Source organism: Nyctibius grandis, chromosome 6 (assembly GCF_013368605.1).
Source record: "Nyctibius grandis isolate bNycGra1 chromosome 6, bNycGra1.pri, whole genome shotgun sequence".
Taxonomy (NCBI): Eukaryota; Metazoa; Chordata; class Aves; order Nyctibiiformes; family Nyctibiidae; genus Nyctibius; species Nyctibius grandis.
Window position 1 is genome coordinate 87089521 of NC_090663.1, and position 27110 is coordinate 87116630.

The 27110-nt window shown below is 42.1% G+C and overlaps 2 protein-coding genes across 4 annotated transcripts in view; one reads left to right on the forward strand and one right to left on the reverse strand.

Annotated features, from left to right (window-relative positions):
* Positions 1-12876, reverse strand: part of ANKRD17 (ankyrin repeat domain 17) — a 76029-nt gene extending 63153 nt beyond the window's left edge. For both annotated transcript variants that reach the window (XM_068402692.1, XM_068402690.1), the window contains exon 1: positions 12347-12876. In XM_068402692.1, coding sequence (XP_068258793.1) covers positions 12347-12706 — 360 coding nt within the window. In that variant the 5' untranslated portion in view covers positions 12707-12876. The remainder of the gene's footprint in view (positions 1-12346) is intronic.
* Positions 12877-13106: 230 nt separating this feature from the next.
* Positions 13107-27110, forward strand: part of LOC137664547 (albumin-like) — a 369558-nt gene continuing 355554 nt past the window's right edge. Inside the window, exons 1-3 of one of the 2 annotated variants that reach the window (XM_068402673.1) lie at positions 13107-13292; positions 13841-13994; positions 16273-16437. In XM_068402673.1, the coding sequence (XP_068258774.1) occupies positions 16406-16437 (32 nt within the window). In that variant the 5' untranslated portion in view covers positions 13107-13292; positions 13841-13994; positions 16273-16405. The remainder of the gene's footprint in view (positions 13293-13840; positions 13995-16272; positions 16438-27110) is intronic. The other variant, XM_068402672.1, reaches the window with a different exon arrangement.

The following is a 27110-nucleotide window of genomic DNA, read 5'->3' on the forward strand; positions in this document are numbered from 1 at the left end:
GACCAGGCCAACTACTAACAGCACACAGAGAATTTCTAGTTGATCAGTCTAAATTTTATAGGCACAGCTATATTCCTCTGCTAAAAATTCTGTTAACCCCAAAAAATGGGAAATACATCCTACTCACCTATCAGAAATCCCTCGTTTTACACAAACTCTACACCGGCCCAGGCAGGCCACACTGTTTTTCCACTTTAGGAAACACCCTGTATTTTACACTGTTTTACTAGAACTCATTCAAGCAGCACCTCCTCTACCAGCTGTCCATCTTTGACACAAAATTCCATGGTTTCTCTCAACTAGTGCTTTGAGCCAGAATTTCTAACACCCTTAGCAGCCCCCTGCAACTGATCCTGTGTACGTGCAGCCTAGCAATTGTCCACAAATGTTAGCCCGAGTACAAAGCTGTCCCTGCCAACTTGAAGGATTCCTTTATATACAAAAAAACCAGGCACCACCTCCCACCCAACACTCATGTCTCCAGAGACTAGTTGTTCAGTCTTCGAAGCATGGGAAAGAATTAACAGATACCTTGTATCACACCAAAAAAAGCATTAAACACAACTCAGCGCTGAGATTAAGATACTTTAGGTATGACAACACTGAAAACATTTTGAAATGGAAAGACAGCATAACACAGGAACAAAAGGAGCTGTCTGCTCCACACAAAGCAAACTGAATAGCATCATCTTGTCCATTTTTACACAACAAGTGCAAGGTTTTTAGGAGAAGGAGAAACAAACTCACCGCAAGAGCTGAACCGCTTCCCATCCCACTTGGAAGACAAGACAGTTCTGTCTGCAGCAACACGACTTCATTTACAAAACCATAACCAAGTAATTCAGAGCTGCTCAAGTTGTGTTACACCATCAGAAACACCACGAGGACTCAGGTCCTACGTGTGAGCAAGGAGGGTAGCCAACAACCTAACCAGCTAGGTATTCCACAGAGAGTAAGTCACACTCAACATTTGTTTGCTTTCACACTCAAAATCCGGACACTCCAACCCTCTTCGTGCTGCTGCTGTTCCCTCAGCTCCCCCCTCCACCTTCAGCCCTCTGGTGCAGGCTTAGAAAGAAGCACTCGTTTGCCAAACGACATCCACTTCTACACTTAGAACTTCAAAAAAATGTATAGACTGGAATAGCAAATTCCAAAACCCCCAACACTTCACTTGACACCATGAGATCTTCAGTAAAATGTAAAGGCTTTAATGCAGGCTTCCATTCTGTTCCTGCAAAAAGAAAAGCTAGCAGGGGAAAACACCAACCAACCAACCAACCCCTATTTAGATGTCCATGTTTAACTGCTTTTACATTTTTACTGTGTGATTATTGATTTTAAACACAGGTCAGGAAATGTCTTGAAGTTTTGCAAAGGTGAACACAAATCCATTTCTTCCTTGCTTTCAAGTCCAGCTCTATGAATTACTTGAATAAGTGTTTTTAGGAAAAAAAAAATTATCTTTTTGATAACACATTTATGTTACCAAATGGTTAGGACTCAAGCTTCTACTTGAAAGCTTATTATCTTTATTTTGCCTTACTCTGAAGGGCGTGATCTAGTCAGTACTCTCATCTATTACTACCCACTACTCAAAAGCAGCCTTCTGAACAAGGTGTGCCTTAAAACAAAGCAGCCATCCAAGTCGTGCACATCCATCATGTTTTCTTATTACTGTCCCTCACATTCTGTAAGCCTAAAACACAGAGGAGTCCTTAAGTTCCCCACACAAGAGGCAGGAGAGTAAGCATTTGAAGTGCAAGAGTAAGCATTTGAAGTGCAGCTTGAGAAGACAAACTTAGGAGGGCACTGCTTGAAACCAGGGGAAAGAGTCCTATTTGAAGCTCTGCTGAAGCATGTTAGACCAAAGGGAATCCTGAGATGTTCAATCTTCCAGTACCACACAGGCCACGATGAGTTTTGAGCTGGCATCGCTCGGATGACATCACCCTGAAACACGAGCACTTTAACAATTGATCAGAGACAGATTCTGGCACCCAGAAATGTCAGCACTTCAACAATTGATCAGACAATTCCCACTCTTATATCACAAAAGCACATTGTTATCCATTTACAGCTGATCAAGCAGTACTGGTCACCAACCGTCCCACAGCATAGAAACACACTTTTCTGTGTGTTTTCAGAGTCACAGAGCTCAGTGTCAAGGTTGGGTTGTTTAAACCATGTCCCATGCAGATGCTAACACCTTGTTCAGTGGAACCATGAGGTGCATTCACTACTAAAAAAACAAATCACTTAGAAATGGAAAAAAAAGAGTTGAAAATAGCCCCTCAACACAGTACAAAGTCTCTCTCAGTAATCCCCTTCAGCACGGCTTTCCCAAGGATTTCTCTTTCCAGCAGTAGACAGACAGTCCTAACAAGATGATCTCAGAACCAAAAATCCCTGAGACACTTAAGACCAAGAAGCAGGGTGGGTTTCCAGCTGCAATTGTGACATTCCAATTTTCCACTAAGTGCAGAGAGTCAAGAGGCAAAAATCCCACCACTGTCACGTGAAATACCTTGTCAATGGAGACATGTATCACACTTTCAAATGACCAAGTTTCCTCTTCTAACAAAAAAAAAAACCCTGTAAGATACATGAGCAGACAAGAAATCACCTACAGAACAACCAACAAAAATCAATCCGCTGTCCTCACGAGTCATCACACGCTGAAGGGATGACTTGCTGTAGTCTGGACTTTATTCTGGCTTAGAGGCTGCAGAAGTAGATCACTAAAACAGCACTTTAAATGCAACAGCTTCATAAAAATCTAGGAAGCCAGTGTAACAGATGCAGTTACTGAAGCTGTTCTGTATTAAAGCATATGCAGTCAGCAAAGTTATCTTAAAGATAGCACAGGGAAAAGAAAAAAAAAAAAGGCAAGAAACTTAATTGGGAGACACACACTAACGGGTAAACAACTTGAAATGACACACTACGCACTACAATTATCCACCACCTAACGTACATTTCCTCCTCCTTCTGCTAATACTAGCTGTCAGCTTCGTGTTGGGTCCATTTCTTCCTTTTTCTTAGAGTGATGATACTCCTACCCGTGTTCATTGTGGTGGACTGAGCCAAGTTCTTCCTACCTGCTCTTAGAGTAAAAACAGTCTTTCAAAACCCTCTACAACTAAGCCAGAACGGAATGTTTCCCCAAACAGACACCCCTAACGGTACACACCACACCAGACCAAGTCACTGTCTTCTAAAATTGCAGTAGTATTTATCAACCTTCATTAGAACTACATCTCCACCTGTGCAAATACCTTTCATCACTCCATCACATCAGGAGCTAGTTCAGATAACCACTAAGACTCTAAGCCTGTTCTTCTCTGCTACTTCTCATATCATGTCTTTAAAAAAAAGAAAAAATAGCAAAAAAAAAACCCAAAACAAAACAAAAACTTGTTACACTGCCAAAGCACAACCTCCACTTCATAGCAGTTTGTGTCAGTTATCACTTGGTGCATTCTGTAAGGTCCCTTAGTTCTATGTCAATATCAAAACAGGAGCTTTAAACCTACTGTTTCAGCTTCTCTCTCCAGACTCATCAAGCTCCTTACTCTTGATCCTCAGGGGTTAGTGACTACATAAAATCAAGTCAGTCCAAAACCAAACCTAATGTTTGAAAACTTGTTTATGAAACTTGTTTCATAAACTTGCTTCAGAGAGCAAGATGTTAGAAAAGGCTGAAGAAGGAAAAATATATAAATTGAATAAAAACAATGAGAAACACTTGTGTTCTCTATATTCTTTTAACATGGATGTTCACATCTTTTTTCATCTGAAGCTACTTGGAAGATCAAGACAGACTGGAGACCACTCAGCAAAACTCATCATTTACTATCAGTATAGTTGAACCAGCTGCCAGATTGAAGTACTTCTAGCTGAACACTGCTCGTTCACTGGAGTTCAATACCTCCTGTTCCCCATCTCTTCTTTGTTGGGTCTTCAGAAATAAAAATTACAGGTTCAGTTTATCTCAGATTACCAGAAGAAAGACACAACAATTAACTCACACACATTTGCCCTCTCAATTCAAGATGCACTCACAGTTTGTAGCCTGATTTTAGCCCAAGCCTAACCCTTAAAGGGTTTCAAGAGTCCAAAACCAAAATCTCTTCAGCAGCCTTCAACAACACTCACCACCCTGACACTTGGGTCAACCAAACATGTGCACTGCCTCCCATAGCAGAACCTCTCCCCCTCCACTGGCATTTAAATCATACACACAGAGCCTAAAGGAATTATTTTACTATGACAAAATTTAATAAATGCATTGTAAGTTCACAAAAAGTGCAAAAAAGTAATTTAAGTAAGTCTCAGACTGTGTGCACAATCCTTTTGTTATAAAATCAACTGCTCAAGTTATTTCTATTAACAAGTATTCCAATGGTTTGGAAAGACTGAACACTCTGCAATACCCACCTCCAGATTACAATGAAAGCCACCACCAGAGACATCTGCCTTGCTGGAAAACATTTGGGTTTTTTTTTGTTTTAGATGTAAAAATTGTTTATTTAAAGGAAGTTCATTGAGAGTACTACTACTAACCTTACTTCAAGTGTAATTTACTCAAGGTTAAGTGCTTACTAGGTGGCACTAATTCACACACTTCTTCAAAACCAGTAACGTTGATAAAGTTATCAAAGGCAAAGAAATCTGCAACCTAAACGAGGTTTTGGCCATACACTGACATAACTAAGTGATACTGGGACAGAACAGCACACAACAGTTCCAAAGCACAGCAGGAATTAGCATCTCTATCAATTTCACAACAAACCCTGCACTTGGCAGAGCTGTTTCATCAATGCTTGGCTAAAGAGGGTATATGAAGTCCCACATGGGTGAACACGGCATGTCCTGAGCCAATATAACACCTCAGTTCCAGACTCAACAGAAAAACCAACCCAAGAAAACACTCCACACAGCTCTCTCCCCTTCCCCACCTTTCAGAGAGATCACAGGCCAGTGACCTGCTAGAGATAGCCAGCAAAACATGAGCAGTGTAAACCCACAGCTGGGAAGAGCTCAGAGGAAGAGATTCCTCCCTCTTCACAGAGATAAGCTATTAGATCAACCCATCACATTATGCCATCCCATATCCTAAATATTCTTGCAGAACCCAACTTTGGTGCACGTACTAGCGTGTTTCTAAAAACCCACCTCAACTCAAAGACACAAGAACATTTAGAGTGATTTTACACAGTCGTGTAGAAGCATAAACATTTCCCCCACACGAAGGCTTCAGAAAAGCCCTTTTTCGAAGCTCAGCACATAAAGTTTGCCACTATGTTCATCACTGAGGAGCTCCTTTATCAAGCTGATGCTTCACAAAAATACCAGCGTGCTGTTATGCCAACTTTCACTTCTGTTAGTGACTGAGACGGACGGAAGGCATATGTTCATCTAGCTAGCAGACTGTTACGTTGCAAGTGCTCTTTTTCTTTAAACTAGCTTGGTGTTACCATCACCATACCCATCCCAATTGTGCTTTGTGACTATTTTATGCTAGTGCACAACGTGACTCCTTCACTGCACTGCCCTAAGTGATGGCAATACTGAAAAGTGTGGCCACATTTTAAGAAAACACTGCTTTGCTCCTCTCTTTCTCCCTATCCTTAACACATTGCTTCAAAGAACCTTAAATACCACAGACAAGAAAAGTCAGTGCTGATTTTATCTCAAGCAGCTTTCAAATTTTAAAGCTGCATGGAAAAAAAAATTCTGTGTGATTTATCTTTGCAGGACTGTGCCAGTCACTTTCAAATACAAGATCCAAAGGCAGTGTCAAGAGGACTACTTCGCCCTTTAATACAAAAATTCTCACAGATCTGTAGCATTCTTAACAATTCCAGTCCTCAAAGACAAAGCGAGCATTTCTTTGACAGCCACTTAAATGAATAGTTCCACCAAAAAAGGCAGTCCCCAGCCCTCCTCCCTGCCCAAGTTCCTGGCCCTTCGCTGTGTCAGCACAAGCTCTTGTACCACCGCCTGACAAACTGGATCAAGGAACTGATCGACTGTAAACACACATATTCTGTTGCTGAGGTTTTTTCAACGAGATCAGTTCCCAAGTGGCTGGGAGGGGCAATTAAAGTCTTTTTCTTTTTTATTTTGGCAGCGCTGTGCTCACTGCAACCTTCCTACAAGCCCGGTTCCCCCGACTTCAGTGGGATGAGTACCCACGCTGACACAGAGGCTAAGCAACACTGAGCGCTTGAGGGAACAAAGCTAAGTCACATCATGACTTAAAATTTTAAACTTCATTAAAGCATTGTTCACCATTCTGTGGAGGAGAACGGTTCACACCTGCAGAACAGCACAAAAGGGAAAATTCCGCTAGCAAAGCACGTCAGGAGCAGACCGAACAAAAGGAAAGTACATGAAGTTTTGAAATAGTCAAGCTCAGGGACAGGAAAACATGTGAGTCACCAGATACCTGCCAGCCACAGATGTCCTAGGGACCTTCAGCCTCTCGTTAAAGAAAGTGTTTAGTTCTACCCTTGTGTGTGAGAAAAACTGGGAGGATAAAACCAACCTTCCTCGTCTTATCTCTGAATCACTCCCTGCCCTAGAAAGAGGTTTCAGATGTTCCCCTTCTGCTGAGGCTGCAATCCACACACAGTTCCTGCAAAGGAGGATAGATGTACAGGCTTAGAAACAACCATTCCTTTTTTATCAGGGCAAGGGGAGACAGACCTGAGCTCAAACATGAGGCAGCAGCAGAAGGAAGTCATGTTACTGTGTGTAAGATGCCTTTAATTTCCACCTAAACCAAAGAATCCTGGCATTTAACTTTTTCAAGGTGAACTTGAGGAGAATGGAGGTTAAAACCCCAAACTAATATTCTAAATAATGACATTTCATCATACTTCTTAATACTGCAAACTTCTTCCTAGCTCTGCTTTCTAGCATCTGAACAGCTGCATATTGGGACACATTATCCATTCTTGATGATTAACACCACAGAGACCAAAGATCCTGGGGTGGGGCAGGGAAAAAAAAATAAAATCAAGGTTTATTTCAGCTCATTTCCTAGAATACACCATTAGACTTGAGGATTCAGCTAAAATACAGCAGAGGAAAAACACCTGCCTAACAAACACCAGTGATTTGAATTTGTCAAAAACTGCTTCGGGTAACGCAAACAAAATCATCATAATTACAACATTCAGCCTAAAAGAAAATACTGCAAGCACAAATAAAGCTATATTAAAAGACATGGTTTCACAGCTCATTTTTAGCCTGGTATACAACTATTACCTAACATGAAAGGAAGGTGACACAACAGTTAAGTCATAGCTCCACATAGCTTTAGCTCCTCAGATAGCTGTGAGCTTAGGATTGCCTATGGGATAGAACAAAGTGGCAGAATGTCTAAGGCAGCCACAGCTTCTGCCTCAAACGGCCTAAAAAACTAATAGAAAATTTGTGCATTTTTTTTTTTGAACTCAAAAGTTTAAAGGGCTTTTTTCTTTAACCTCAGAAACAAAGCCTTCTTACTTATCTTGGATCTGCAGCATTGATTTTTCAATTCCTAAATGCAATTTCCAAATCAGCTATATCCTAAATAAGCACCAATAGTTTTGTTTTTAAAACACAGATAGAGGAAAAACACAAACATACATAATCCCATTTGCTTTCAAAGCTGACAGATGAAATTCTCTCAGCTAAATCTCTCCCAGAAAAATCATTCTCCTTAAAGAACTAAATTACCAGCTTAAAAGATGGGGTGTTTGGCTCCAGCCTGCACACAGGAGTTATGTTTATAAGGACATTTCCTGAAGAAATAGCTGAGGAAGTAAACAAATTCACGTGGTGCCACCAATACCCAACTCCATCTTCTGCAGAAGTCATTTTATGCAGGGAGCGTCTTTTTAAACCCAGATATTCACCAATAATTTCAATTACATAGAGCAGATAAAAAATATTTCAGATTTTTTTTAAAAAAATAAGCACTAGGTCTAACCAGACACCATTTATCAGCTCTGCATGCCTAGACCCTTTGCCATGCACATGGAGACACTAAATATTTGCTATACCTAGCTACTGCCTCGTTAGCAGCCCCGCAGAACCCACAGGCCTTACTCCAGGATTTTAATTAAGACAGTTGGGATTAAAAAAAAAAAGTATAAAATAAATTCTGTGTTTCAAATCAACAGCTTACTTCAACACTTAAGCTGTTAAAGCCTTTTACAATGTAAGTATTACAACCGTGTGCCTGTAATGCTCTTGAAATCACACCAGTAAGCCCGTTTTCAGATTAACACCTTATATCTGGAGCTAAAGAAGAGTAGCTTCTTCTGCATGGAGAAATTTTAGAGGATCGGTGGTGTTTTGTTGTTTTATTTACTTCATCTTACTAGTTCACTCCAATTACTAATTCAATTGCAGCTGAAAAAACAAAAATGAGCTTTTATTTACAGCAGCTGAGGCCCAAGTAAAAACAAGAATGCTTAAGAGAGAGCCAAAACATCTCACAAACATCCTTTGCACAGGGCAGCACTTCCAGGTACAGCTAACATTATTGAGGATTATGTTTAGGAAAGGTAATTTTTATGTCTCATTAGAATCCAATAACAAACTATACCACTCAGAAAAGATGGAAGAAAGAAGAGAAGCAAACACCCACAAATCCAAGCCTGATCTACATCTAACCATCACAAGACTTTCTGCACAAGAAAACTGAACTTACCAACTCTTAAATGGATATGGTATGAGGAAAAGCAATTCTAAACTTCACTGCCAGCAGCAAACACCCTGTAAGTTCCAACACCTGAAATAAGCTTGTAAACAGTTTTTATTATACAATGAAACCTTTCTGTGTTTAATAAGAAAAGCCCTAATGCACTCTGGACATCAGATTTTTAAGTAGCAACTTGCTCAGTTTTTGCACTATTTCAGTATTTATTGAAGACAAATATTTAACACAATCAGTACATACAAGAATACTTCCAAGAAACCTGCATATTTATATTTACCTGAACCTGCTCAGAGGAACTGCTAAACCATGTTTTCATATACAGAAAAAAGCAATAAAGTTCCCAAACAATCATAACGTTCCCAAGCTTCACATTAGATGTCAGCTTCCATTCCTCTAACCAAACGCCCCCTCTTTATTTTTTTAAGCCTATGTCCTGAAAATCATTCTTATAAGAAGCTCAGCAGACAGCTGAGTTGCCATTTTTTTATTAACTGGTGGTCAGGGAAAAGGCAATTTGCCATTTCCAGACAACACTGGACCGCACTACCTAGAATCTCATTTTTTTTGGCAAGCAGCAATTTGCTGCAATTTCAAAAAGCAACCTTGGAGGTTGCCATGATCATTGTAGTACGAGCTCACTAAATCCTTAGTATGACATTTCAGTTTAACTTCTCCCAAAGCTCTATCCCGTGCCCGTGCTTCCACACTGAGATCTAATGGAGCTTAGAAACAGGCTGAGATGAAAACATCTGATTACAACTTTTTCTTCCATTCCATCAGCCCAGCAACACCCGAGCCAAACAATTTCTTTCCACTCGTGGGGTTTTTGTGATTTAATATCTGCCAGGTTCCCCATTAAAATTCTTTTGACTTGTTGCTACCATACTCCTGATTTTCAGAATCTGCCTCATTAGTAGCCAAATCTAGAAGTACTTCGCTTCAGAGATTAGAGAAGTCTTAATGTATTAAGCATGAGCAGCAAAAAATAGCCTAAGACAAACTGTCTTAAGTTTATAGAGACAATGAACTGTACAGTTGGGAGGGAACACCACCTTACACAGTGTTTCCACAATAGTTTCCATTTCCAGCAAAATCATAAACTTAGATTTGTGTTTTTCAGACTGCCAGTGGTCAGGAGACCACAATTCAACTGCTAAAAGCCACACGAGCTATGTACGTCTCAAGAAAGGCTGAACTAAAAAAAAAAATTAACCCCAAACAGATCAAAATGCCACGGAAGAAACACAAACTTTTTTTTTTTTTTTAAAAAAAAAAGCTTTTAAAAGCCAAAATTAAACATCAGGTTGCTTGCAGACAAGGAAAACTCCCTTTTGCTCAGAACGCTCCAAACACATTCCCTCCCCAGGAGCTGCTGGGAACTACTTTGAAGTTAGATCCTCTGCTCCATTAATCAGGCCATCCTCATGTCCACATTCCTAAAAACTGTGATTTCAGCTGTGCATGTTCCACTCAGCTGCACCATCTCATCCTGAAGTCACTGGGAGAAAGACTAGCAGAGTTTTTTGCAAGCAACCTGAATGATGAAGACAAAGAATTCTTATAAATGAACTTGATATATGACAAAACGTATGCTATCCTGAACTCATTAAACTCAGTATTATCAACTGTTTATCACTTACCCCTGCTTAATATTTAATATTTAATCCCAGACCACTCAGACTGGGAAAGCCTTTACTTACTATAAATAAGATGAAAACGCCAGGGAAGCTTCCAGATGCCAAAACTGCCTTGCCAGATCATTTTATTGTCAAAAAAGAGTGAAGTATTCCAGTGCTGCCTCATGATAGTTTAATGACCATTGGCTTTTTTTAATCTCTCTGCAGGTCTCAAAGCATATTAAATAAGTATCTACAGCCATGTGAGGCACAGGGTGCAAGCAAAGGCTCACCTCACCTGAGACTACGGATATTCCTCTGTTGTCTCTGCCTTTCTCATCTCGCTGTACCATTTGAAAGCTATCAGTGTAAGGAACCCTTTGGAAGGGCTACGGACCACAAAATAAATCTGCCTATCATTTTGTCACTAAGTCTCACTTCACACAAATTCTGTTCAAGGTTGCTGTCACACACAACTAATCCCAATGCTTAACTATCAACTGATACATCTAAGTCAGATCCCTTCATCCCTTCGCCACATGCCACCATAGCAAAACTCCACTGACTTGCTCAAGAGAGTAAGACTTCTCAAGTATCTGTAGGACTACTGGATAGCACAGTTCAGCAGGCAATATTACAAGTTTTACACCTCAAAAACCTCTACCTACCTGATGATATCCACTTTCCTAAAAATAAACACTACAGAAACAAAACGCCAGGCATAATTACTTGAGACACACTCATTGTGTGCAATTTATCTCACAGAAGTTGGATAAAATGCTTCTTGTATCAACTTCTGCAGAAATAAAGAGCAGAGGGCTTCTTAAGTGTGGAAAAACCTATGGCCATCTCAGCCCAGCCCTTCCTCCAACGTATCAGACTCTTCCTTCCCTTTCTTCCTGCTCATTTTCATTTCTAACACAAAAGTAGATACACCACTTAAAACCCAAACTGCTCAGAAATGAAGTTCAAAGAAAAGCTTACAAAAGTGGACTTTTTTGAGGACGCTATTAAAAAAAAGCAGAAATGAACGTTCCACTCTGGTGGCTAGAGAATTAAAACCACTCGTGTGACTATATATGCAAATAAGGAGGGGGCTTCAAGTCTTGCTTGGCGTTTTCCAGCGATACCTACCTGAAAACCTAACATCAAATGAGAGCAAGTTAACGCTTCCTCGTGCTTGTTTCAGCGTTATATCAGAACCGTGGCTGCTGTGGCGTTCAGAGAACGCGTCGGGCAAGAGCAGAAGGCCCAGGGCTCTACAACAGCTTCGCTTCAGCCACACGTTCACCTGCTTTTCTCCAAGATGATCTATTCCCATGATTGGAGTGCAAACAGCTTTCCAGCTCAGGCCTGTGTCGAAGCCCCAGCCCAGGGGTCCCCGCAGCCTTCCCACCCTCGCTCTCTCCAGCTCCTGGCTCTCATCCCGACGACGCTACACACGTGTGGACACAAAACGCGGCGTCGAGGGGCTCCCGCAACGCTCCTCGGGCCTTCCCCTCCTGCGGCGCCCCACAACAACCGCACATGCCCACCAGCACAGGCCAAGGCCACCGGCCTAAGCCCCCAGGAAGCCTCCGACCCCCGGGGCAACCCCGGGCCGCCTCCACACCGGCACCCCCCCACACGCACCCAACCCGACGGGGGAGGGAGGGAGGACGGGGGGGGCACCGGCTACCGCTCCCGCCGGCTTCCCCGCGGTGCGCGGCGGCCTCCCGCGAGGCGAGGCCCGGCCCTGCGCCCCGCCGTGCCCCGGCCCCCCGGGCCCGCCCCGCCACGAGGCCGCCCCCGGGCGCGCAGTGCTGCCCCCTTCCTGCCTCTGCGGCAGGGCCCGGCGGGAGCAATTATGAAACCGGAGCAATAGGGCAACCCCCGGGGCCGCCCCCCCGGGCCTCCCCTCCTCGGGCATCGCCCCCCCGGCCAGGCGGAGCAGCGCCGTCCCCGCAGACCCCCCCGCCCCACCGGCGACCCGCCTCCCCCCTCCCCGGGGGGGCGCCCGTCCCCGCGGTACCTCAGAGACCTCCTCTTCTTCCTCTTCCTCCTCGTCTTCCTCCTCCTCCTCCTCCTCCTCGCTGCCGTTGTTGCTGCTCTCGCTGCCGCCGCCGCCGCTCTCGCTGCTGCTGGCCGGCCGGCCCGCCCGCCCGCTCCGCTTCGCCTTCGTCGGCGCCTTCTTCTTCAGCAGCAGGTCGCACACCCGCACCAGCCCCCTCGGCGCAGCCGCCGCCGCCCCGGGCGGGCACGACGGCGGCGAGGTGCCGGCGCCGCCGTTCAGCCCCTCCGGGGGACCGGGCCCCGCCGTGGCGCTCCCGGCGTCGCCGCCGTCACCGCCTCCCTCCGCCGTCGCTACCGCCGCGCCAGCCGCCTTCTCCATGGCCGCCGATCCGCCTCCCTCAGCGCCCGGTGAGGAAGAAGGAGGCACCCGGGGCCGCCGCCGCTGCCTCGGTCACCTCTAGCGCCGGCGCCGCACCACCTCTCGCGATACTTGCCGCCGCCTTCAGTTAACGTTGGGCGCCGCTCTCGCCGCAACAGCCGCCGCCTCGCTCCCCCCCTCCCGCTCCCGCCGCTCGGCCCGCGCGGCCCCGGCCCCGCGCCGCGCTCCGCCGCCCCTCCCCGCGCCCGCTGCGGCGCGGCACCCTCCCGGCGGCGGCCCCTTCCGTGCGTGCCTCAGTCACCGCCCCGGCGCCGGAAGCGCCCGCGACGTCATCACCCGCCGCGGCGGCGGCGCCGCGCGCGCGCGCTTCCCGCCTCTGCGTTTCCCGCCCCCTGCCCTCAGGCGGCCTCTGCCCTCAGCGGCGATGGCGGCGGCCTCCCCGTCCCCTCACCCGCCGGGCTGCTCCGCAGGGGCAAAGCCGGGGGCTCTGCGGGCCCCGCCGCTGCCCCCGGGCGCAGGGAGAAGGCGGTTTGGCGGGGCGGCTGCAATCGGAGCGAAGCGTCAGGCCGTGACGGCGCGGAGCGCGGTAAGAGGGGGGCCTCGTCCCACAGCGCTGACGGTGGAGCGGGGCGGGGGCCGCGCGCGGGAAGGCGCCTCAGGGGGGAGCGCGCGCACCGTCAGGGCTGAGGGCGGCCCCGCCGTGACACCCCCATGTACATATTTACCCTCAGGAGTGATGTTCCTTCGTACAGCGCGTACTCACCGGGCACTCTGCACTCAAAATCAACCTCCTCAACCCTGTTTTAAAACCAAGTTGGTGGCGTATAACCTAAAAAAGTGTGAAACATCAAGACGCCGCTGTCACTTTGACCATACGCCTTAATTACAGCCTTTAGCTGTGTCGCTATCCCGTTCCCTCCCTCAGACCCTCTGCCCCAGACTTGCAGCCATAACATGTGCTTGGGACGTTAATACTAAACTGTTTTGTTTTCTTTTTGTCTGGAAAAGCCCTGTCGCCTCCATTGATGCACCTCTGGTCCTGCAGTAACAAAAGTCTTGCAGCACTTAAATATAGGCAGTCAATGCGTACTTATTAAAAGAATGAACTTTCCTTTTCTTTTTTTTTTTCTTTAGACCTGGTGGAAATCAATGAGGAAAATGTTTTTTAACCGCAGAAACGTTATTGTAAAGATTGGTGTGATGGCTCTAATGTGCTGGTTTGCTGTGGGTGTTTTGGAGTTGGTGTTTCAAGCCAATAGTGTCTATTCCACTTATATTTTTAAAAAGTGTAAGAGTCTTGTCGTTGATTACTCTCAAGTGTTGTCTTTTGTCTTACTTGGATCATGTTGCAAAGCACCAGTCATGGCTGTAGCACCTCTGAAATGAAACATTGCTTTAAAAAAAAAATCTTAAACAACTAATGGTCATTGTGAAAGCAAGTCTATGCAGTTTCTCCCCGAATCTTCATGTTCCTTTCATCCCACAAAAACCTACCTCTGTTACGTGCACTATATATTGTTAACAAAAGGACTGCATTAGTGGTAACAGTGCTCCTATTAAGAGTTACGGATATAACTGTAGTTCCTAACCTCTAATCTTCAGGTATGAGGTCTAAACTGAACAATACGTTTATAAATACCTCTGTAGATGACAATTTGATGTGATCCAGGAGGAATAAACTGGATGTTTCAGTCACCTACCTCCTACTTTGTGGTATGACTGCACAAAAATCTCAAAAACAACCCAGTCCAAGATCGGGGAGAATAATGCTCTCGTCCTCTTGTGTCAAACACATGGATTTTTACTGATTTGTAGTGAGATACACGCACAAATTAAGCATTTGTTATTTGTTTTAATCACAACAAGCAGAAAACAGTATTAGGTAACCTCAGCCTTACCTCCTGAGATTCATGGTGTGCGTGTGAAAAGGATGTCACTTTTTTCAAGTGATAAGCCTGGAGAAGTGACCTGCTCTTCGTAGTTTGATCCAAGAGGTGACTGACTCCTTTAAACAAAACACGTCTTAGATTTCTTTGGCTGTACAAGCAGCCTGGCAGAGGAATGGGTGCAGTTTCTTGCTAATGAAAGCAACCTTATTATTTTATCACTCTGCGTGGTATTCTGGAGCCCTCAATCAGGTGGAGAAGTTACAAAACACTTTTGTTGGCACGGGCAGCACGGCCTGAGACTATTTGTTCGGTTTCTTTTATGATGGTGACCTCTGTTCTGATCAAAGTGTTGCTCCTTCTAATTTTGCAGTGTAGAGCAGTAATTTTCCTTGATTTTTGTAACATATTACAGCTGCTTTCCTTACCACCCTTACTAGTTTGAGCCTTTTTTGAGTGCAATGGCAATAAAAGCACTTGTGGTCTTTAGAGAAGCTTATTGTTAGATTCAGTGGGCTTTTAAGCTTTGTTTTTGTCACGGGCAAAAGCTGCTAATGAAAGTCAGCTTTGAATGAGAGGGAACGCCTTGGGAAGGCGTGAAACAGCTCCAGGTTGCAGAACAGCACTTCATATTTTAGAAATCCAAAATAAAACATTCTTGTAGATACCATGGTAATCGTCAAGAAAGAGGAAATAATTAAGATAATTTTTTTTATCCCAGTTTCCATGTGGGTGCATGACCCACAGCTGTGATTCCTGCTCATAGGGCTCCTGGGTAATGGATTACATCGCAATGGAAAGTCAGTCAGGGAAGTAATACCCAACATACACATTTCCTTTTGTGAGGTTGATTAACTTCGGACATTTGGTTTTGTTGTTAGCATAAAACTGCAGGAAATCTTGAGAAAAATAATAATCCTTCGTTATGCCTTTGATCTGTGACTTCTACTTCAGTATTTATTCAGTTCCCTTCCAGTTATTGAACACTCCATCGAACACTCAATATGAATAGTGGGAAAACCTGGGGTTTGAATCCAGTGAATGCTTTCAGGAGCTCTCTTGTGGGTGCCAGATTCTTTAAAAAGTTCTATGGGACATGTTGAAACCTATGCTGTGGATTAAGCATCTGTATGGATGTGCTTTCAGTTTCATTTATAACTGCTGGAAGCAGTATCATCGTCAAAGTCAGGAAGCAGGGATAGTACATTTGAAAACAAAACTCAGTAATAAAGGAAACTGAGAAAAGTTATTGTTGGTCTGAGTTTTAGTAACCCCTGTATTCCTTCAACACACATACCAAAAGGTCTGGCTCGCTGAACATCCTTAATGCATAGCATTGTCTCAGAAAAAAAAACAGACGGCCCATCCGAAATGGGGGACAAGATAAACTCAAATTAGACCATCATTAATTATTTTAAACAGAAATAATAAAAATGAAATTGTTCAGCAATTACGCAGCTACTGCTGATCAAGTCAAAGGGAGAAGGAAGGAAAAGAACTCAAATGTCTCTACATTCAGAGAAAGTACTGTTTTCTGTGATCTGTATCTTAAGATTTAAAGCCCTCAGTTTTAATAACTGTAAATTATGTGTGGAAAAGAAGGATTAAAAATTGTTTTTATGCAGTCGTGACATTTATTTTAAATTACATTTTTTTAATATCTGTATTTCTCCATTGCAGCAAGTTTCCCTTGAGCATCTCAACTGGCGTGGCCTTGTGAGCAAAGAAAGTAAAGCAAACCCAGACAGATAAAGAATTTAACAAGAGTGGTGCTAGGCTGGAAGAACTGCTGAGAGTTACAGCAGCCCTGGGCATGAAGGGACAGCACCTCTGTACGTGCAGAAGGTAAAGCACTCGTGTCAATGCTAACACTCAAATACACCCAGTATGAAGGCCCATTTGGAAGACACTTCTGCCCACATTTGGCATGGTCAGCCAGGTGATTTTGCCATTTGCTGCGCTTGTCCACATCAGTGTCAGTTTGAAACACATACACATCCTGCTTAGAAGTCTTGAAAATTATTTGTATTCCATCTCAGGTACTGATACTACATGTTCTGATAGTTGCCCTTAAACCTTAATACAACATCATGCCAGCTTTGACCACTCCCTCACAGGGAGGACTGAGAAAGTAAAAACAGGTCCAGAAAGCAAAACTTTTTAAAGACAGATTCGCTGAAGAAATATGCAAAATGCTCTATTAAAAAAGAACAAGTCCCAGTCTATAGTCCCAGTACCACCCAGCATATAACAGTATTTTAAATTTGAAATTATAAAGGGATGATTAGCTAACAATCGACCTAAAGCATTAAGCAAGAAAGACGTTTATTCCATAATATATTTAGTACTTTGGGAGTCTGTATCTTATTTAAGAAATGGCTTAAGCACTTGGAATCCTAAAACTTAGTAGTACTCTGAGAGACTGACATTTTTACGTGCATAAATGATATTTGAAGGTAGGTTTCGGGTTGCTAATTTGATTCATGTGCTTTCAAAATGTTTACCCTTTGTGAGTATAAAATTGAAAAATACCACAACAAATTGAGGCAACCTGCATCTGGGTGAGATTCTGGATTTCCTTCTGATTCTCTTCAAGTGCTGTAGAAGATAAAAATAAAATAAAAACAAGACAAATCGTGAGATAAAGAGAAGTTTGTGTGTATTTTATGTATAATGGATTTGTGATCCAAAAATGTGAATGAGACCTCTTCAAGCCATTGCATTTCAATATCAAAGTTTACTGGTCAAAGTAATGTTTTGTTCTTTGGGGTTCTTTTTATTACTGATGTTTAAGGTGGCGTCAACTGCAGACTACACAAGAGTCAGCTAAGAGGTTAAACATTTCTTGCATTTTATGTTTTGCTTGAGTCCTGCCAGTCCATAATGATAGTTTCTGTAGTAACCACTTTTTAAGTAAACAATTGATTAGTTCTGAAATTAGTCCTTGAAATTGTTTCTTGTTGTGCAGCTCAAGGCCAATATGGTTCTATATTAAGAGATCTTAATGCAAGCAGCCTTCTGCTGGCATGCAGAACAACAAGGTTCAAGCTGTTGCTTTTCTATCTTCAAATAAAGTGTGCCTAGAAAATATTTATACTACCAGGCTAGTTTATCTCTGGACAAGAAAGGCGGTGAGAATCTCCGTGTAAAATTTCCTGAGATCTTGGTTGCAGTGAAGGCAACGTAAGAAATTTCTTTGATATCTCAAAAAAGGTACGTAAAGTGAAAGAAAAATATTTTTCACAGGGTTCAAATGATAACTGGAAAAATTGTGTAGAAGCTCTCAATCATCTAAAATTATCTAACCCCCCAGGATCCTGCAGAGCCTCTGTTTTTCACAACAGAACCTTCCCTACCTTGTTTACTGTGTGCTATTCTATTTACTGGCTCATGTTATTTGCCATTTTGTCTTCGCTTCAATGCACTTCCTTTCAACAGCTATATATTGCTGATTCCTGATCTCTATTTCAGGGGGAGGTTGGGATACAGTTTTTTAAAAAAAGAGGAAAGATCAATCTTGCTGTTATTTCAGTTTGACACAGTAGATGGAGCTAGAAGCTGGCAATCCATCTTAATTTAAAAATAGTCAGACTTGAGGACCATGAATGACAAATTCTTACTCTTGCCAACATTCTGGAAATGAAATTTTACTAAAGCATTTGATTCTTAAACATATATGTCCTAAAAATAGTTTTTCTATTCAACAGTAAATGTAAAGTGGGTTTTTTTGTTGTTTATTTTCAGCAGGCTAAACAGAGATTTTTTTTCTTGTGTGATTTTTACAATGCCATTGACTTTAATGCAAGCTAATTACAAAGGTAGGTGCTGCCATGAATAGCTTTGTGTTCCTGAATTAGTGTCCTTTTAAATAAGCATTTCATGTTACATGGCAGAAAAAATGCTGATGGGGTGAATTTCCATTTTGTCACCTGTCATTCTCTTATTTTCTCATGTGTGACCATGAATTCAGTTATATTTCTAAGTGAGGAAATACCACTAGACAGTACTGGTAAAGAGGGCTGCAGTAAGTCAAAAGGCACATTTAGCTGTCTGGTGAGTGAGGTTTTGAGTGTGTTGAAAGGTAAATCTGGATCATTGATTCTCATTCATGAATTTTGATGCACAACTCAGCCTAAAACATCTGATTTGTTTTCTCAAGTGTGTGATGTTCCATTATAAATAAATATTACTTTTCCATACTTAACATTGTATTCCAGAAGTCAGTTTGAACACAAATTCACAAGCTTACGTTCAGAGGTCGCTACAGTCTCTGCATGTTGGGCAAAGCTCTTAAATGCCACTTAACTTCAGTGAGATATAAAACATCTGCTTCAGCCTACTTGCATTCAGCAAAGCACTACACGTAACCTTTATGTACCCTAACTCCAGATCTTGCACACCTCTTTATTAGCTAGTGACTATTACTAGCCAGAAAAGGCAGCGTTGTTTCACTGGTATCAGTCTGATCATTTCTAGCCCCCTCTAACGTGCAATTACAGATTCAACGGTTTTTACTTACAGCAGCCTGAATAAAAGAGGAAAGAAAGTACAATTAATGGGAAGCAAACGCTTATCCTGGTGTAATTGTATGGCCTGCCTGCTGCAGTACCTGTCAAACTAGCACAAGTAATTGGTATCTTGATGTTTTTCGATGTTGCTGAGGCATTTTTATGTTTTAGGATCTTTCAGCAGTGCCAACAAAGCATGGAGAAACACCTCACAAGCTTTTTATCCTGGAATAGTTGGTCACTAAACAGGAATAGTTTGTAGCAAGGATGCCTCTGGTTAACTGAAAGAATAGCCCTTTTCTTTGCTCACAGGAACATGACGTTTTTCTCACTGTTGAGGTCCACGGCTTCCCTGTGCAAGAGGGTTTTACTAACAGTAGGTGTCATACTTGTCCCACCTAACTGTGAAAAGGCTTGCTGCATGTTGATCAAGACAAGTTCTTACCAAATGCCAACGCCAGTTTGCTTCAGGACACATAGTAGCTTTCTATTCCAGAGCTCTCTTTTTGAAAGGATTAATTTTAGAATAATCTCAATATAACCCAAGACAGACCTGCTTTTTACTGCCCATACTTGTGCCTTCTGCATTTATGCCAGAGCTCCTCCCAGCCTGTACTTTTCCCATAGCTGATTGCAACAGCCTTTTCATCTATTACCACTGTTCCATCTGCACCAGACTTCAGCTGCAGTTTTCTCTGGGTTGCTTGGCCTCACACGCAGGAGGTTACTAAACCCCTGTTAATTCTTTGCTGTGTGACCAACATTTCCTACTCTTCCACTAACCAGACTAAAAACATTTGTTTAATCTGATGTGAAATAACTTCCTTAAAATATTGTAGAGAGTGTCTAAAATCCATATGGAAAGATCCAAGATACGATATCTCTTGGCACTTTTGTAAATTAAACTCCTCCCTTCCAAAACCAAGGCCTAATAAAAAGCCTTTTGCATGAAGAACAGCATCCCATTAAGCATAATTGTAATTATCTTTGAAGATCCGCTGGTGTGAGGGCTTGCTCACAGAGACTTCATGGCAGGATAAAGATTTTAATTTTGACCTGACATGAATGAATCTCTGATTTTAGATGTTACTTTACTAAAAAAAAAGTTTTATTATTGCTTGATTATTCAGCAGTTTCTCATCTTCTTTTCTTAGCTACCCAGTTCTCTGGTCACAAGTGTGGTAAATAAGGAGTGCACTTTTCAAAAGCACCCACTTTTATCTAACTCAGCTTCTAGGGAAGTCAGGCAAGTTTTAGCACTGACTTCGACGTGACCAGAACTAGGGCAATGCTGAATATATTTAAAAATCCTGCACTGAGGCTGTGATAACCTAAGTTCTCCAATAGCTACTTAGGCAATATCAGTGCCCAACAGACAGGAGTCTCTGATTTGTCTCATTTAAATCTGTCCTTACCCAACCTAAAGTGCAGTTATTTACTAAAAGGAGGAAGGAAGTACTTGATTTTCCTTTCAGAACGGGAAGCAGATAGATCACCTACTTGATAACCAGGAATCAAATAAAATAGTCATCATCTTTGGAAAAAAAAAAAACAAAATCAAAATAATAAACTCCACAGAAATTCCTTGGGAAGCCTAGCCTAACTTTCACCTTCTCCACACAATTTTTAGTTCTGATGTTACATCATTCTGTATTGAATTTTATGACCAGCTTGTTCATGAAGTGTTCTTTTTGTGGGTGGAAAGATAAAATGACCTAAGTCCATGTCAGTGCAGTTTTTATTTGTTGCCACATGGTACAATAACTGTGTGTTTTTTCCAAAGAACAGAAAATTCAGTGCAAAGTTTCATGAATAAATGCCATGAGGACTGATAAAAATACATGTTATCAGTAAAACAGTGAAGGTTACTAGCCAAGGGCTCCCACGTTTGTTGTTCTAAAACCATGACAACTAGAAATCTTTTATAGGGTCTGTAGGTCTGAAAAAGAAAAAGTCATTCTTGAATTTCCATAGAGATGGTATCTTAATTTTAGAGGGAGACCTGGAGACCAAATGGTACCTTTTGTCCTCTTGATTTTATACTCAGTTCAAATGGTCATATTTTTAATGGAAGGTCTGTTTGCAGGATAACTTCTTATTCACATCTGACTATTGCATGAGATCAGGCGCCTACCAAAACAGTTCAGTTTTGCAGGTATAATTCATGTCACATTAGTCTCTGCATTCATGGGATAGTCAGTGTAGGACAAGATGGAGCCTGCAGGATCAGAAATTTTGTTTTATTTTGTGTTAGTGGGGATGGCATTGAACTTTCTGAATGTATACTGCCAATAACGATGGATCCTGCACTTTCCACATGCAGGATTTTAACCAAAACCACACTTGTAATGCACATCCAGTTTTGCTCACATTGTGTTCCTTTTTATACTGATTTTCTGACAGAAATTAATTACACAATGAACATGAGGCTTAGTATTTTTAACACATATTGAACTTCCTGTATTTTCCAGTGTAAGATCTCCAGGAATTATATTAATTATCTTTTGGGTGACTATTTCAATCCTTTCAAGTTTTTAGATTTAAGATTGTTCCTTATGATTGGCAGGATAAATTCAACATTCAGACTTGCATTTATAACTCAGAAAACGTGGAGTGGATGTGGGCTTACACGTCTGAGAGTGTCGCTGGGACTGACACCATCTAATCTGCACCTTCCTAGAAGTCTGAAGAGGAAAATAATAACCACTCTAAAAGGCTAAGTCTTTCACAGAGAGCCAGGCTTGGTCTCTGAGACATCAAGATCAGGCCATAGCAGCTGGACTCTGTCATTCCTAGTCTGAGAAGTGGGCATTGGGCCGTGTAGGTCATAGTTGAGTACTGGTTCTAGGGTAGTAGTGTTGCAGTTTGTTAATTTGTTTTGAATTTTGATTGGACATAGGTCAGGGTTAGCAGATTAAAAGATGTTTGTCGTTTGAAAGGGTTGAACATTTTAAACATTGGCTCTTTCTTGAACTGCTTTGGTTGTAGATCACAAAACACCATCCCTGGTGACAACGAAGGGTAGTTTCCCATGGATTCAGTGCTGCCCTAGCTCAGACTCCTGTTGGGAGTTTTACTTTTGTCTTCAGTGGGAGCAAAGATGTGCTGGTGATATTTCTGACCAACTGACCATTATGACATAAAGTAGACCTGGTCTACCTATTTGTTGCACAATTTTCACATAAAATGTCAATTAGTTGAATGCAAAATGTTTCACTGGAAACATGAGAGTTCTGTGGATTTCATGACATCCAAAGTTATGTTTCCTGTAGAACCACATTGGCTTTAACAAACCTGCAGGGAGTCAGGCCCTGTGCTTGTAGGATTTCTAGCTTTGGGGCACTCAGATGAGCCAAGAACATCAGTGTTGTGGGATGCCAAAGCATCCAGGCTCCCTGACAGGAAGCTGGGAATCCCAAAACTCTTCACAGTGCTGACAGCAATGAGGCCACAGTGCCCAACCGTGCAGCAGGACTGAGACACTTGTGTTCATGTCAGGCTCTCAACGTTTTCAGGCTTCCTGTTCTTACGCCAGGAGCCAAGTCCTAGGTCTTGGCTCAGCACTAGGCTCTCAGCTCTGCCAATAGGAACTGAGACATTTGATTCAACACATCATTTGCACAGCTTCCAACTTCCCTTCGCAGGGAGCCAGGAATCTGGCAGCCTGAGGCAACCCTGGCGTGGAAAATACTTATTAAGACACAGGAGGCAGATGTAACATGTAAATCAGGCAATATGACTATGTATGAACAGGGGCAGGGGGATCCCCACCCCGGTTACCATCAGGTAACAGCGCTCATAACCATGGAGAAAACTGAGAAACCTGAGTCCACTTAAAAGTGCTGGAGCCAGATAAGGGCAATTCTAAATTCATTCTGATAATGTAATTTCATGAGTTGCTTTTGAGACCGATACATAGATTATGAACGTGCTTGATTGGCGATATTGAACCACTGTTGGGATTAGAATAAAAGGCATTTGAACAGAAAGCAAATGTCAAGGACTGTCGGCATGGGGTTGGAGGGCAGTGTGGAGGAATGGCCTAGCGAGTATAGCCACTGGCTAATTGATCCAAAAGACAACACTAAAAGCTTCATGTGCAACGGGCTTGTTAATATTTCTTTTCATGACTTGAGAAGGGTTCTTGGGCTAGCATTCAAATTAAAAAAAACCAGCTATTCAGACTTTGAAAACCACAGATCTATCTGGTGCCTCTTTTTAATTCCTTTGATGTGACCGGAGCAATCTTTTTATTAATTAAGAGAACCACATGAACCATACGGATCTTTGCTAAGCTTAATCACATTTTTTGGTCTCAGATGAAATTTTTCTGATTCTTGGAATGTACTGAGGAACTTCTCTTTTGACATCAGGTCTTCCTGAAGGCTCTCAAATTAAGTACCCCAAATCACTTGTCTCCTTTGAAAATCCAAATTTGCAACCACCAAAAAAAAGCCAAACAAACAAAACAAGAAACATTTCCTCAATTTCATACTATTTTTCAGTCACTTCCTTAACATTGGCAATCACAGGTTTCCAGTATTACATGTGATATTGTAACAAATACAGGTAAAGGAGAACTTCAAGGTAGTACTGGACCTGGAACGACAAGCCAGAGATCACCTAATAAGTATGGTCTGTTTGAACGCTGCTTGAAAAGCTTTCAGCTGTTAAAAAGAATTGATTTTTTCAGACAGAAAAGTACACATGCTTAGGTTTGACTAATTGAACTTTGCTTCTGAGGCCTAGACAAAAAATGTTGAAATATTTCACTGTGGTTTTGCATTTCAGCTGCAGGGACAGAAAGCTTTACGTTTAATTCGTGGAGCCTCAGAATAACATGCAGAAGTGGCTTATCTTTTTATGTCAGTGAGTAAATGACAGTGCCAGCTTTCAAAATTTCTTAACCTGCCTGCTTTGAAAGAATAAAACAGGCTTAGTCCCAGGTGTAGCAGGCCTGCTTGGCAGGCTGCAGAGCTCTGGACCCCGTTTCTTCCTGTTCATCCTTGCCTCTCTGCTCTCAGAGTTTCCCTGCCGTGATGTCAGGAGGTGAGTCCAGCCTCTGTCCAGATACTAGCTTAGAGAAAATTGAAAACCTAGGTTCTTGTAGGAGCAATATTTTTGAATACAGCTGTGATAGAGCTTTGTTCAGTTTGTACAGGACTGAAAGGATTCTTCCCTACACGTTCATCTGTCTCTCCTGCACTATAAACATTCCTCCAGTGACAAGGACCTACAAACGGCTCTATAAACTTCTATTCTCCTCTAAGGTGCCAGTCCAGGCCCTGACTCTTAGGTAAAGAAATTCCAGATGCAGCAGGAGATATTTGCAGTCGAAAACGCCGCTCCTGCTCCAGGGTTTCATTTAAAATAACTATCTCTGCATTTTTCAAAGTTGAGAGCTTTACCATCAGGAATTGCTTACTCAGAAATGGAGGAAAGAATGAGGACAGGATCACTCTCTTATTAATGCTTGAACATTTACAAGTTGTCTCAAATAGATAAACTAATATCTTCCCAAGAAACAAACCAACTTAAAAAAATCCAGAGGCCCTAACAGAAAAACCAGCACAAAGTCAGAGAACAATCACAGCAGTAACACAGAATCTGTTTCTATGGGGATGGACATGAAAGGAAATATTGATGAGCTCTGCAGTTCTTAGGCCAGAATGGGAAAACTGTAAGTTTTTAAATGAAAAATAGGACAAAGTGTCAGCACTGCTGAGGGGCAAAGGCTGTGAGTGATGCAGTAACATCTGGGTGTGTCAGCTGCAGAATGGGGGAGTCCAGGTAAAATCTCAGCAATTTTCCACAAGTCCTTCAGCCTCACTAGACATAAAGCAATTTTTTCAACTGTTAAAAGTATTTCAAGTTGGAGGAAAAACTTAGTTCACTTTCAACATGCTTTTCTTCTGATTTTAGCAAACGCACCTGCTTACACTTACAAAGAAGTTTGTAGCCATGTTTTTTATAAGTTGGAGGTCACAGATAAATGCCTCAAAGGAATTCAAAACGAAATTAGTGAGAATTTTCAGAGAACTTACAGCAGATGTGTTAGGGTTGTTAGAAATAGTTGAAGCAGCTCACAGCTAAACATAAGCAGAACAGATTCAACAACAGTTTATCAAACATGAAAATAAGTGAAAGATATATCAAAATTGGTGGGAAATGAAGCACAGAAATACAAAGAGTTTAAACAAAATCAGTGCTTTGTGTGCTATTGAAAAAACACACTAATGAAGTGTATGTGGTTCCACATATACCAGCTATGCCAACTGTTTTTAAGTGGCACCTTGAAGAAGAATGCAAGCAGCCACTGAGAAGATGAGCTTCTGTGGAGATACGACACCAGCCCGATACAAAACAGCAAAAACAGGTGGATCATAAAACTCAGAAGAACAGAGGCCGGAAAGCTCAGGCAGCAGCATGGAAATTGGAGTCTGGGTGCCAAAAAGTTTCTAGGTCACAAGTGAACGTGCTGGATTCCAAAGGCCTCCCGAGAATTATGTAAGAGGAAGAAAAAAGATAGCCACCGACAGTTATACTGTGAAACAAACATCAATCACACCACTGCAACAGTTTAAATTCAAGGTAGCATATCAAAGTAATTTATAAAAAATACTGAAGCAAAAGGTTCTTTTTGATAAGGACTTAATGAACTGAGTAACGCTGCACCTAGGATAATTGTTTCCTACATCTGTTTTGTAATTAGATGTGCACTTCACTCATACCAAAACATCACTGATGTTTTTTGAGGGACCTTATAACTAGAAATGGATAAAATTATCAAGCCAGTACCTCATCTGCTTTGCAGATTATCTACTTGTATTGACAGAAAAAAAACCTCACGGGGGCATAGGAAAAAGAGACTAATTCTTGTAAATCCCAGAACCTGCCAGCTGGTAGCCCTCACCAAACGTTGAAGGCTGTATATTTGGATAGATTCAAGCAATTTAATGCATTATAGTGGAGTCAAGATGAAATGCCTGCAATCAGTAAGGTAATACCTCAAAAGTCAAACCAAAACCGTTCGTGTACTCGCTGCCAGAGTATGATCTTGGCAACTGTTACTCGATAAGGAAAACAGCTACAAGATATTATTACGTCACATCAAAGCCTTCATTAAAAAATATTTAACACGTGTTTTTGCATGTCAGCCTAGTGTACGTAAACCCCCAGAATGAGTAGAGGATGGAAATGCAAGAGATGCAGTTCATCTAAATGATAAAGCAAAGAGTAGGAACTAACTTGCCCATTCTGAAATTCAGTGATATTTTGCAGTGTGAATCAGTGGACAGCTGCAAAGCATGTTGCTGCAGAGATGGGGATGGGGACATTGTTTCTAGAAATAACGCAACCAGGAGCTTCCACCAGCATAGTGGGGAAGAGGAGTCTTCAGAAACCACTGGAAATGATCAGAAAGCTTTTTTATGAAGTACCCTACACGCCGCCAGAACACTGTCAAATGATGTTCTTGGAACAGCAGAACTAAAACTGAGCTACTATGAGATGCAAATAGGTGATTTCTCACACAGCAGTCCCTAGATCATGAAGAGAAAGCTATGAAAATGCATTTTTCTTACTAAGGGAAATCATCATTTAAAGCAACTCTGTAGGAGATTGAAGGCAGGAACTTGAAAGAATAAGCTCTGATCAGAGGGTCGCGATTGCTACGAGCATCCTAAGGATACCTCGAAGACCTGCCTATGAAAAAAAGACATCATGTATAAGCAACATACCGTTAAACACATGTTCTTGAGGAAAGTTATTCTTGAAAATATACATGAGAGCCATTTTGACTTCTCATATGCAGATAACTATAAGAGAGATGAAAGACTTGGTAAATAGCTGTGTCATACATAGGAAAATCCAGGGCCAGACAGTGGAAATGTGCAACATTCCCAGTAGAGCTCAGTATACATTAGGAATGCACATAAATTATCTCATAACCATTATCTAGGTTTTTGGAAGTGATATATATTATCAGCTACTGCTGCAGTGATTACTGTA